At 36.6% G+C, this 12254-nt stretch overlaps 2 protein-coding genes across 6 annotated transcripts in view; one reads left to right on the plus strand and one right to left on the minus strand.

Moving 5' to 3' along the window:
* Positions 1-3930, plus strand: part of Hps3 (HPS3 biogenesis of lysosomal organelles complex 2 subunit 1) — an 80483-nt gene extending 76553 nt beyond the window's left edge. The window contains exon 17 of the mRNA XM_057756811.1: positions 2557-3930. Within this exon, the coding sequence (XP_057612794.1) occupies positions 2557-2684 (128 nt within the window). The 3' untranslated portion in view covers positions 2685-3930. The remainder of the gene's footprint in view (positions 1-2556) is intronic.
* The window catches only part of Cp (ceruloplasmin), an 83896-nt gene that overhangs the window by 20045 nt on the left and 51597 nt on the right, over positions 1-12254 (minus strand). For 3 of the 5 annotated variants that reach the window (XM_057756806.1, XM_057756808.1, XM_057756807.1), the window contains exons 15-18: positions 11725-11831; positions 10109-10325; positions 9602-9741; positions 8456-8630 (exon numbers count right to left, since the gene is read on the minus strand). In XM_057756806.1, the coding sequence (XP_057612789.1) occupies positions 8456-8630; positions 9602-9741; positions 10109-10325; positions 11725-11831 (639 nt within the window). Of the gene's footprint in view, positions 1-4054; positions 4529-8455; positions 8631-9601; positions 9742-10108; positions 10326-11724; positions 11832-12254 lie in introns of those variants that run through there. The other 2 variants (XM_057756810.1, XM_057756809.1) reach the window with 2 other exon arrangements.

Consider the following 12254-nt stretch of genomic DNA (forward strand, 5'->3'; position numbering starts at 1 on the left):
ATAGCCTACATTTTTATATTTTATTTATTTGTTTATTTATTGCTCATGTATATGCATATATGTTGCATATGCTAAGATACACATGTGGTGGTCAGAAGACAACTTTGGAGTTGGTTCTCTTTTTCTACTTTTTTGTAGTTCTGAGGATTGAACTCTAGAGCTAACGGGCCAAGCAGTGATTTAATTCATACAGTTTCTGTGTGATTATTTTGGGGCTGAACACCCGGGAACCAACAAGCGGCCTCCCACTACAAAGTCACATACTTTTTACCTGCTGAGACATCTCACAACACCCTTCTGCCCCCTATTTTAATATTTTCTTATCTTCATTTTCTCCAACTGAACCACACACCATACCTGTTAGTATATTCTCTTTGGATTAAATAAATAAAAACATTAAGGGATTTAGGAAAGGAAACCAAATGAGAGGTTAGGAGGAGTTTTTAAAATACTGTACAGATTTAAGGTGTTGGCTTCATTCTTAGAGTTATAATTTATATTAAGGCCTCACTGGTGTGAGAAGAGAATTGAACAGTGGTGATATTTTTGCTGACTTTGTAACTGTTCTGTACTTACCCCAAGTAAAAGTTCTTGTGTCTAAGCTACTACTTATAGTCTCTATGTTTAGGTAAGTAAACATTTTTGATAGGAAATTAATAGTAATTTATGAGTTTTGTATGAATTCTGTAAGCTAGTTAGTGGTTGCTGTTTATTAGGATCATCTCGTATGTTAGAGAAGTATCCTATTATCATTCTCAAAGAACACTGGAACCTAGCAGACAGTACCTAGGTATGCTGTAGATGAAGATACTCGCTTGGAAGACTCACTAACTTTTTGTAAGATTTATTTTTATTATTTTAAATAATATAGTTTTATCTGTATATGGGTTTGATCTCAGAAGGTATGTGTGTGTATGTGTGTGTATGTGGGGGTGTGTGTGTGTACACATGAGGGCAGGTGACCTCAGAAGGTGTGTGTGTGTGTGTGTATGTGTGTGTATGGGTGTGTGCACATTAGTGCAGGTAACCTAAGAAGGGGTATGTGTGTCTCCATGTGAGTGTGTGCACATGAGTACAGGTGGCCTCAGAGACCTGAGGTGACAAATCTAGAACTGGGGTTACAGGATGTTGTGACACCTGACATGGGTGCTGGCAACCTAAACTAAGGTACTCTGGAAGAACGGCAAATGCTCTTAGCCATTGAGTCATATTTCCAGCCCCAAGCCCCATATTTAAAGTCATGCAGCATGTACATTGAAGAGTACTCATCTGTTCTAGGTGTATCTGATTGAACAACGAAAAGTCCTTCCCATGTGTCCCTGTTGCATAGTTCTTTAACTTCTCAGTGACAGGACTGGCCATCCCATTGTATGAAGGATGATTGAAATTGACAAATGATAGAGGGGGTTGTACAGTAGTCCTGCAAATGGGTAAGGAACACACGGGAGATGATGGTGGAGTATGGGTAAAGAGGAGGAAGAAAATATCTTCCCAGAAATACTGTTCATTCTTGTTATTTATGAATTTTTGTAGAATGAGGAAATGTGTGCATCTATATGAACATGTCAGAAGTCAGTCTTGGTCATTGTTCCTCAAGAGCCATCAGCCTGTTTATTTATTTATTTATTTATTTATTTATTTATTTATTTTTGAGACAGGGTTTCTCAAGGAGCCTGGAGCTACCCAGTCAGGCTGAACTGGCTGACCAGTGAGCTTCTGCGATATACTTGTCTTTGCCTTCCCTAGTCTGGGACTACAGGAATGCAGCAATGTCTAGCTTTCTTTTACATGGGTTCTGGGGATTGAATTTAGGTCCTCAATCTTGTGTGGCAAACACTACACCAACTGACCTATCTACTCAGCTCTCTGAAGTTATTGTTTCTATGATAGGGCATCACCAACTAAGAAGTAATAGAAACATAAAATTCATAATTATCTTTTTAAAAATGTTTGGCATCCCCCCACACACACCATCTACCTCACATGCTCTTTTATTGTTGCCAAGTAGTGAATCCAGGAAATTGTATACACTACACAAGGGCTCTACAGCTGAGTATTCCCAACCCAATTAAATTCCTTAATATTGAAAATGGTTACTTGAGTACGTTACTATTTAGAAGGTATATGGTCATGACAAATGATATATGCTTACTAATAACATGAAAATCTCATTATTGAGAGGACCCTATTCAGGAAAATGTTTTATCCTGAATGGTATTCATGTCTTAGCAAACAATATTTATACACTAGCAGCAGTCTCAACTTTAAAAGCAGCATCTATGTGATTACATTTCTCATTAGAAAATGGTAGAAATTGATTAAAACAATGTAGCAATCTCCCAGTAAATTGGTAACTCATTCCAGGAGATAACTACAAAATAAAAGGCTTTAGAAGGGAGAAATTAGAAAGTATGGAGTCACGATATGTAGATTAAAGAGTTTTATTTATGATTCTAGCATTTTGTTACTTGAAGAAACTCTATTATTAATTAAGAGCAAATTTGTAGAAAATGGACTTCTACTTGTAACTCATATATTCTTCTTTCCCACAAACAGAAGCCTTGTCAGTTATTGCTGTGGGACTGGATCTGAGGGATTTCTTGAATGTTCTTCCAGAAGATGGTGCTGCAGCATTTTTCCTGCCCTACCTCCTGTTTTGCAGCCGGAAGAAGTCACTGACTTGACGTTATTCTTTGCAGTGCATAAGTGACTCTACTTTAAGTGCTCAGTCCCAGATAAAATGAGCCCAAAGAGTTTTGTGTTAATGTGTATTGAGCTGCTTTATGGTACTTGCTTACCTTATCATATAATGGTAGCTGTTCACTTAATCTATAACCTGACCCAATTAATTGTCTAGAATGTAAAAAATCTTCAAGATGTAAGATCTCTTTACATGTATTTCGTTTTATTTTTTATTTTTTTATTCTCTATCATATGTGGGCCTGGAACTCACTATGACTCTTGTGGTAACCTCAGTTTATGCAAACCTCCCAATTGTTCCAGGTATTAAGTATCATGCAGGTATTTTCAAAGCTGAACAAAGGGTTCTATTGTGAGAAACACCATGGATTCAGTGCTGGGAGCATGGCAATCCTGTCCACCCCAGAATAACAGGAAGAAAATACATCGTAAGTATGAGTATGTGCAATTGCCTCTCTTGCTGTTCAAACAGTATCCTCATTGTTACGGATTTTCCTACTTGGGCTACTATTTTGTTTTTTTCCCTAAGTATGAGAATGATATAATGTTTCACTCCAGTGAAAGACTGCATACTTGGCTTTTGAGCTACTTTTAAGACTCATGGTGCGCTTCTATCTGAATGAGATGAATGTAATTGTCTGGCTATTACTGGTTGAGTTCACATATTTTCAAGCAAGGTCTTCTTTCTAATATATATATATATTAGAAATGTATATTAGAATGTATATATATATATATTCTTTCAACCACAGTATATGAGAAAATAAAAACTATCATGATGTTCGTGTTTTTCTTTGTAATAACTCACATGTTTGTTCATTTGTTTGTTTGTTTTGAGACAGAGTTTCACTGTATAACAGCCTTTGCTATCCTGGAACTAGTTCTGTAGATCGGACTGGCCTCTAATAAAATAACAGAGATCCTCCTGAGTGCTGGCATTAAAAGTGTTCCCCACCACTGCTTGATTTGTTTGGTTTGTTTTGAAGATGTATTTTTATGTGTATTTTTATGTCTCTATGTATGTGCACTGTGTGCATCCAGGTACCCAAAGAGGCCAGAAGAGGGCATTGGGTCCTCTAGAACTGGAGCTTCTCAGTATGGGAGGTGCTCTTAGCCATTGCCCCCTTTTAGTAACCTTTTGTGGCAGATTGTGGTATGGCCCGCTCCTTGCTAGAACTGTAAGTCCAGTAAGGCTCTGCAAAACTGCTCTCTCATTTCCTTGGAATCTTGACTTAGTCTTCTTACTGGCAGTTTCTTAATTTATTATTTTATTATCTGAATTTTATCTTTTTAATTTAATATTATTGGATTCCATCTTTCTCTATTTCCAGATAGCATTTTTTGACTATTTTTTCAGATTTCTATAAGATACAGCTTGCTGTCTTTATCTTTCTTACTTTTCTGTACTCTTAGTCCCACCCCTTTGCCGCATGGTTTGTTAGTGTGATTGATAAGAAGGCAAGAGTTGGAGACAATTCAGTGAACTTTGTTGTGATCCTGGGAAGGTAGCAAAGACAGCTTCTGGTCATATGTTTTTGTTTATTTGGGGCTTTTCTACAAAGTCCTAACAACGCAGGTATAAGTGGACTATGTGAAGCAATTCTGTTACCCAGTGAACTTATACAGGCCATGATATATGTTGATCTGTCCATCTTAAGTCGCACCGGTTCTCTCACAAATGAACAGTTGTATGGCTTCAGTTTGTGTTAACTGTTTGCAGCCAATCCAACATACATGTTTTATTCAGCAGTGACACATACATTGTTATGAATCATTGTTCTGTTCTTTCATTTATCGCCAATTCATTTCTTTCAGCCAGACTTAGTCCCTATAGAAGAAAGAAATTTTACGATGATTACATAAAATGTTGTGTTTTATATGGCTAAAAGTGCTTTACATATGTTCTATTTTTAAAATAGTATTTGTTTTGATTAATTCTTGGTTTTTGTTTGTTTTTGTTTGCTTGTTTGTTTGTTTGTTTCTGTTTTTCCAAGTCAGGGTTTTGCTGAAGCTTTGGAACCTGTCCTGGAACTAACTGTTGTAGACCAGGATGAGCTCAAACTCACAGAGATCTGCCTGCCTCTGCTTCCCAAGTGCTGAGATTAAAGGTATTCACCACCGCTGCCAGTTGCTTTGATTAATTTTTAATTCATTTATTTTCATATGTTTAAGAATCACTCATTCTAGTATTGCTTTAATTAAGGAAATTTTGTTTGCAAAAAATCGTAATTAATTATAAAGGAGAAAGATAATAAATTTACTGTGGAAAATCTTGGCAGATACCACACTCAGCCAAATATCAAAGGTCAGTAATGATAAGCATATTAGGATAGACAGCCTTTGTCTGGAAGGGATGAGCATGTCTAGTGCCACAGTGTGTAGTCTGATAAGGAAACAGTGAACTCATATTTTGTATTACAAAATGTCACTGGGAGTTTGGACCTGGGTTTGACTCCCAGCACCCAAATGTTGGCTTACAACCATCTATAACACAAGTTCTAGGGGATCTGATCCCCTTTCTGGGATGCTGTGGGCACCAGGTTCACAGGTATACATGCAGGCAAAGCATCCTTGCACATAGAATTAAATTTAAAACAAAACAGTTAGTGATGTCAAAGATAAAAGTGGGAAGTTGTCCCTCAGGATGTTTGATGAGCTGGGATTTTCTTTTTGTGTAAATAATATGAGGGGATAGCTGTTAAAATCTGAAAAGGGGCTCTAGTTATTTATCATTTTTTCTTTTTTATTGAGCTCTACAGATTTAACATTTTTTAAACCATTCTTGACATTGATGATGTTATTAAGTTATACAAAAGAATATAATTAGGAAATACAAGTATACACACATACACACGCATATGTATACATATATATATACGTACGTACATACATACATAGACATGTTCAAGGGCAGGACGGGGAGATGGGGAGAGAGCAAGAAGGCAACTGCAACCTTAAGTATGGAAGAAATGTCTGTGGGAATTCTTTTGCAGCTTTTTTTATTATGTTTTAAATTATATTCAAAGAAAGTTTTAAAAAGTCTACTTTATCAAATGAAAGTGTTTAGATATTCATCATCGTATTGTAATAGATTTGCTAGAATAGTGCAGCTTTGAGGAATTTAAAATTAAGTCAGCTTTACCACTATAGTCTCTATCCTAAAGATTATCTGACAGAGTAGGCATAGTTCAACAAAAGTGCTTTTTATATGTGTCGGAGAAGGTCTTTATGTGTTTCTTCACATAGGAAAAAGAAATATAGACTTGACATAAAAGATAGCCACTATTTTTAATTAATTAATTTTTTCCTTGAAGAGACTATTGTCACCTAATACATGATGTCAGAAGATTTATTTATTTCTTTATTTATTTATGCTCTTGTCTGTGTAATAAAAGGCAATTTCCTGAGCTGTAGAATTGAGTAGCTTTCCCCAAAGCTCTATCAAACTTATTTAAAGATAATATAGACTGATAAGCATGGATTTCTATTTTTCTGTGTTTAATTCAGACCTTTTTCTGTTATTCTTTCTTTCAGTCCTATATAATATCTTTTCTTTTTATGAAAGTCAATTTTTTACAGATTATCTCCCATGTTCTTCTTTCATATTGGTTATTTCCTGTCTAATTCTCTCTTCTGTTTTCAATGCATTTTCTCCTCCTTAAACAGCAGTCACCACTCCCTCTTCCCTTAGCTTTGTTAGACACAGAAATCTCTCCGATGTTTTTTGTTTTTTTGTTTTTTTTTGTTTTTTGGTTTTTTTGGTTTTTTTTTTTTTGTGTGTGTGTGTTTTCCTGAGACAGAGTGTCTCTGTGAAACAGTCCTGGCTGTTTTGGAACTCATTCTGTAGACCAAGCTGGCCTTGAACTCACTGAGATCTGACTGCCACTGCCTCCCAAGTGCTGGAATTAAAGGTGTGCACCACTACTTCTTGGCTCTTTCTTTTATTTTTAATTTATCTATTTAATGTATCTGAGTGCTCTATCTGCATGTATACCTTTGTGCCAGAAGAGGGGATCATATCCCACTATAGGTGGTTATGAACGAATGTGTATTTGCTGGAAATTGAACTCTGGACTTCTGGAAAAACAGCTCTTAACCTCTGAGCGATCTCTCCAGCCCCATCTTCAGTGTTTCTATTTGCAGGACCAGCCTGTGGCAGCATCCAGTGTTCCAAACATTTACATCATTTACAAACACAAGTTTTCAAGTATTTCAGTGTTTCTTCTTCTCCATTATTTTTTACATGGTTTATACGCATGCGCTCTCTCTCTCTCTCTCTCTCTCTCTCTCTCTCTCTCTCTCTCTCTCTCTCTCTCTCTCTCTCTTCCGTCTTCTCCCTTCTTTTGGTTTCCTTCCTCCTTCCTTCCTTCCCTCCCTTCTTTTCTTCCTTCCTTTTTTTTTTTTGGTATGGTTATTTTTCCTGCATGACATGTATATCTGTATACCATTTGCATGCGTTGTACCCACAGAGATTAGAAGAGGGCATTAGAATCCCTAGAACTGGAGTTACAGTTTCAGAACTGGAGTTACAGAGGGTTACGAGCATGTGGGTGCTGGAAACTAGCTCTGATCTCCTAGAGGAGCAGCCAGTACTGCTAACTGCTGAGCAATCTCACTAGCCTTCCAAGCTTGTTTATTTAGAGCAGTGGTTCTCAGCCTTCATAATGGTGCAACACTTTAATACAGTTCCTTGTGTTGTTGTGACCCCAACCATAAAGTTATTTTCATTGCTACTTTGTAACCTTGTTACTGCTATGAAGCTTAATGTAAATATCTGTTTTCCAATGATCGTATATGACCCCTGTGAAAGGGTCTTTCGACCCCTCCTAACGGGTTCACAACCCATGGGTTGAGATCCACCCATGTAGAGACTTTCTTATTCTTTTTCCCAGACTCATTGACTTTTTATCTTGGTCTCGTTATTGGGGTTAAATCCAACAGTTTATTTGCTTTTATGAGTCTTAGGTGGCTGTTCATTACCAGTAACAACTTTTTACTGCCCGAGTACCACAACACACACACACACACACACACACTCATACAAACATACCCATGCATGGGCACTCAAACAAACATGCACACACATATAAACATGCAAGCACATTCGTACTGCTTCTATTATTTTATATTCTGTATGTAACTTCCTCCAATTACATTTCCATTTCTGTTCCTACAGTTCTCAACCATATTGCTAGAATTTTACTTTTTTATCTTTTATTGTTGGTATTTATTCACAGAAAGATTGTATATTTTCCTGTGCTCTGTATATGCAAGTGAGTGAATAATTCCTTATTCACATTTATAAGTACACACATACACCTAAATTTTAGATTTTCCTAGTTCCTTTAGAAACAGTCCTCTGGCAACATTAAAAATAACTGAAATTATACTGGGTTGGTTCATGCTTCTTTTATGTGGGAGAAAACAATTGTTAATGTTAAAGAAATTAAGTTCCAAATCTTCATTTATAAGTCACGGTTGCTTTCTTGTTTAAAAACTAAAATACTAATGTGATTGTTCCTTTATACTAGCTTTTGTTGTGATGACAGTGCAAAGTTAGTGTCCATTTGTACACTTAGACAGCCAGTGGCATTCTAGCAAGTAAGGGATATCCCACTGGCCCAACACTAAAACATTCTATTAGAGAAAGAGAAAGAAGGCACCAGGGCTGCCAGTTCACAAGTACTTCATATCGGAAGATGTATTTAGACAAATCAGGAATCTTAATTGCACTCATAACACCTAGAGGTACTACCTGGATGTTCACCTTGATTTGGTAAGACGGTGTAGGTAGTTTCCATTCCAGCGTGAACATGGTCAGTCACATGGCAGTGGAGTAGCCAGGTTCCAGGTGTTTGTGGAAACATTTCTAGGGTTTGGTATGTTCCAGGGAAAAGGTCAAAGACATCAGAACTGTAGATTCCCCTGTGCTTTATTAGAAAAATGACAAACATTAGAGTTAATTTAGCAGCCTTTCATTGGCCAGCTCCAAATACTAGAAAAACAGAAACCTCACTTTAAAAAACGAGCCCCTCCATATTTTATGTAGTGAAATCTGTGGTTTTCACCTAAAACTTCAGCACTCTGGGCTTCCAAGGAAGATGTGAAGCAGAGTATTGATTAGTCAGGACTATTATGTCTAACACCACAATTCTGGCTTGCCTCTTTGTCAGAGACTTGAGCTACACAAACCAGCCAAGCTGTAGTGTCACTTCTGTTTGGATCCATCATAGTCTATCTTGTTTATGAAACTCTAAGGCAAAGAGAGTATAAAAAAGCAGAAAAGGAGGCTGATAAAGAATTTAAATAGTAGTGGCAGTTCACGTATTTACAACGTCTGTCACTGGCATATTTCTATGGAAATAATATTGAAAACCCATTAATGGTATACGTATAGAAAACAATACAGATTATAAAATGGACATTCTGCAATGTGCCCTTTTTTGGTAGCCTGCACATTTTCTACATTAGTTTCAAAATGGGGGGGGGGGAAGCATCTTCAAGAGGAACATTGCTTTCACTAGATAAAAGGGTAGTTCTGCAGATGTCAGTTGCTTGACAGCTAAGTGTTCATTCATGTCATACAGTTTAAGAGAGAACTTGGAATGAGCAGGGCTATAGTGAAGTCTTGTTCTGGTCTCTGCTGCCTGCTCCACCCTTTTGTGAACACTACTGCCTGCTCTGTCAGCCGTTCCATTTTAGATGCCTTAGAATTGTGTGAGTAGAACTATGAAAACAGAAAAAACCTGCAAGTGTAAGGATGAACCCAAGATGTGAGGAGGCTGATGCATCAGTGAGAATGCAATGCTGTTTGAATGTCCCCTTTTCAAGGATGAAATGTATTGGCTCAAATTAAAACATATTAAGCAGAGCAAGAATGACTGCTGTGGGTGACTCTTACCTTGTATTGGAAGCTGTGGCCATGAAAGTGTACAGTATGCAAGTCTACTTCATTGCCCATTCCCATCATATACCAATTGACTTCATCTCCTACGTGCATTGTGAGGCCTTGTAGGTTTCCAAACATTTTTCCATTAATAGCTGAGGAAAATTTGATATATTTCAGAATAGTTTAAACTTATTAACGGCTTCATAGGAATTATTACTAGGTCCATATAACAGAAATTACTTCACTATAGTTGGGGAAAACAGATCTTCCAAGTCCACCAATGTCACTGCTATTTTTCAGTTTACCTTATATGAAGAGCATTAATCCTATTTGTAAATTTATTTAAAAAGGATTGAGGGTTTGGAATTGAGAGAGGAATTAGTAAATATTTTAAACATAACCCTATTCTGGTTTTGAGCAGAATTTTACATTACAATATTTCTAAATAAAACAGTCTTACAACATGATTTTTTTTGAAAGGGATAGAAAAGGAATGTGACTTAGAATAGTTTCTCATACCATGCATTTTATTGCTTTCTATGAATTTCTCGTCATCTTTGTTTACTTTCTCAGGATGATCAGAGTATATTTTGATGTTGTCATCTAAGTACCAAGATTCATTCTCATCAAATATTAGAAACAAAAGGAAAAACTCCATTATCTTTTTAGGGTTGAATACTTTCATGTATGATTTCCGACAAACTATCAGCGGGCCTATTAGTCCACTATAAAGATCCTGAAAACAAGCAGAAACTGCAGTTATCTTGGAAGTGTTGGTCAGGATTTCAGAGAGCTCAGACCTTATTATTCACAATTCCAGCATTTTTGGAAGGACTGATTTTAGTGGGGTACCTAAGTCAAAGGGAAGCCACAACTTTAGTATTTTCATATTTGACATCATTAAGTTGAAATGATGAATAGTAAGTAGGTTATATGGGTGATGTGGAACTTAGAGAAATTAAAAAAGATGGCTTAACTCATGAGCTACCTGAGTTAACAGTGGTGGTTGTTTACTTCATAAGCTTGTGGGCTTATCTGGATGGGCCAGTTATTATGTCAGTTACTATACATCTGTGGCTGAATGAGACAAAACCTTTTGCTGTAGGAACTCTTACAGGAATAGAAGATATGAGTAGAAGTCAAGGAAATTGTTGTCATGAAGAAACAGAATGCTAATGAATACCCATGTGAAAAACCACAATTAACTTTTAACATCTGAGGAGGTTGGTGGGGCCAGGTGTCAGTGATGGCAGATTGTGTCTCTTATCATCTTTGGGCTGTATCATATTAGTGAAATTCAGGCAGTGTCATAAGTAACCCTGAACAGAGAAAAATAGCAAATCTACATCTTAGTCCAGTAATATTGCTTGATTGACAGCCTTGGAAAAGTCTGAATCCTGGGAGGCAGCAGCTGAGACAAATACAAGCCCTGAAGTGCGAAAATGGAGAGGAGTGAGCTGAGAAATTGTAGGAGCAAATTATCTTGGTAAGATGAGTGCTTCAAAGTTCTGGCTTGAGTCAATGGATAGAGCAGCACTTATGCTACTTTTTTTTTTTTTTTTTTACAACAGAAAATGAAGCGGGGATGAAAGACCTCTTTGGAAGTGTCCCTTTCAGAAGGTGCTAGGTTTTACATCTGAAAATTTCTGGTGGAGGTGCCCAGCATGCACCTGCATTGGCATGTCAGTTACTCAGAGGGATCCTGATCAAGATTATGTTCCACAGAACCAAGTACCTTCTCACTTGAGAGGGTTGTTGGGGGATTTTTGGCTTTGTGATATTTTATTGAACAATGTCTACAGTTCTGATTGTCTATCAGGATTGCTTTTATTATGATAAAGAGTTCTAAAGCCATACATCTTAGTTTTTATATTTAATATATTTTCATATCAAAAAATGAAATACTCTGGTTTGTAATTTTTATTAAGTTTTATTAATAATCAGCAGGAATGAGATAATTATAACTTTATGTGTAAAAGCAAACAAACTAAAATTATAAACTTGAATAGGTTACAGAGTAACTTATTTTCCTGGGATTTTGACATAGATTGGAGTACAGGCAAACTCTAACTTTATCTTCTTTCAATTGTCTCTCTGTCTGAAGAATCCTCATGAAACAAATGATTAAAGTTTACCTTAACTCGATCCACAGTTGAGTAGTAAGCCCATGGGATACAAGCTGCATCCTCTGCTCCAGCACCTGATCTCTCTGGGATTTTCCATATATAAGTGTGAATTTCACCTAAATTAACCAAGAGTTACATGTCTGGTTATATTCAACTTATATCTGACACATGTGTTTCATATGCATATACATTTATTAAACATTGATAATTAGTGGTCCAGAAAGTAAAAATGTCAAGAAATAATAGTACTCAAAGTTTTCCAGGAATTTAGTTTCTTAATCTTATAGTGAGTGTATGTGTACGTGTGTGTGTACCACAACATACATGAAAGTTGGGATAGTTTGTAACAGTTCTCTCTTTCAATCATGTGGGTTCTGGTGATGGAACTTGAGTTATCAGACTAAGCACCTTTACCCACTGAACCATCTTGATGGCCCTGGAGTTTAATTCTGAGATACAGTAAGGGTTTTGTTTGTTTGAGGAGTGAATATATTTTTTTATTTTCTCCTTTACTTTTTTTAAAATTTTCTCTTTTACTT

Source organism: Chionomys nivalis, chromosome 24, assembly GCF_950005125.1.
Source record: "Chionomys nivalis chromosome 24, mChiNiv1.1, whole genome shotgun sequence".
NCBI classification, from domain to species: Eukaryota; Metazoa; Chordata; class Mammalia; order Rodentia; family Cricetidae; genus Chionomys; species Chionomys nivalis.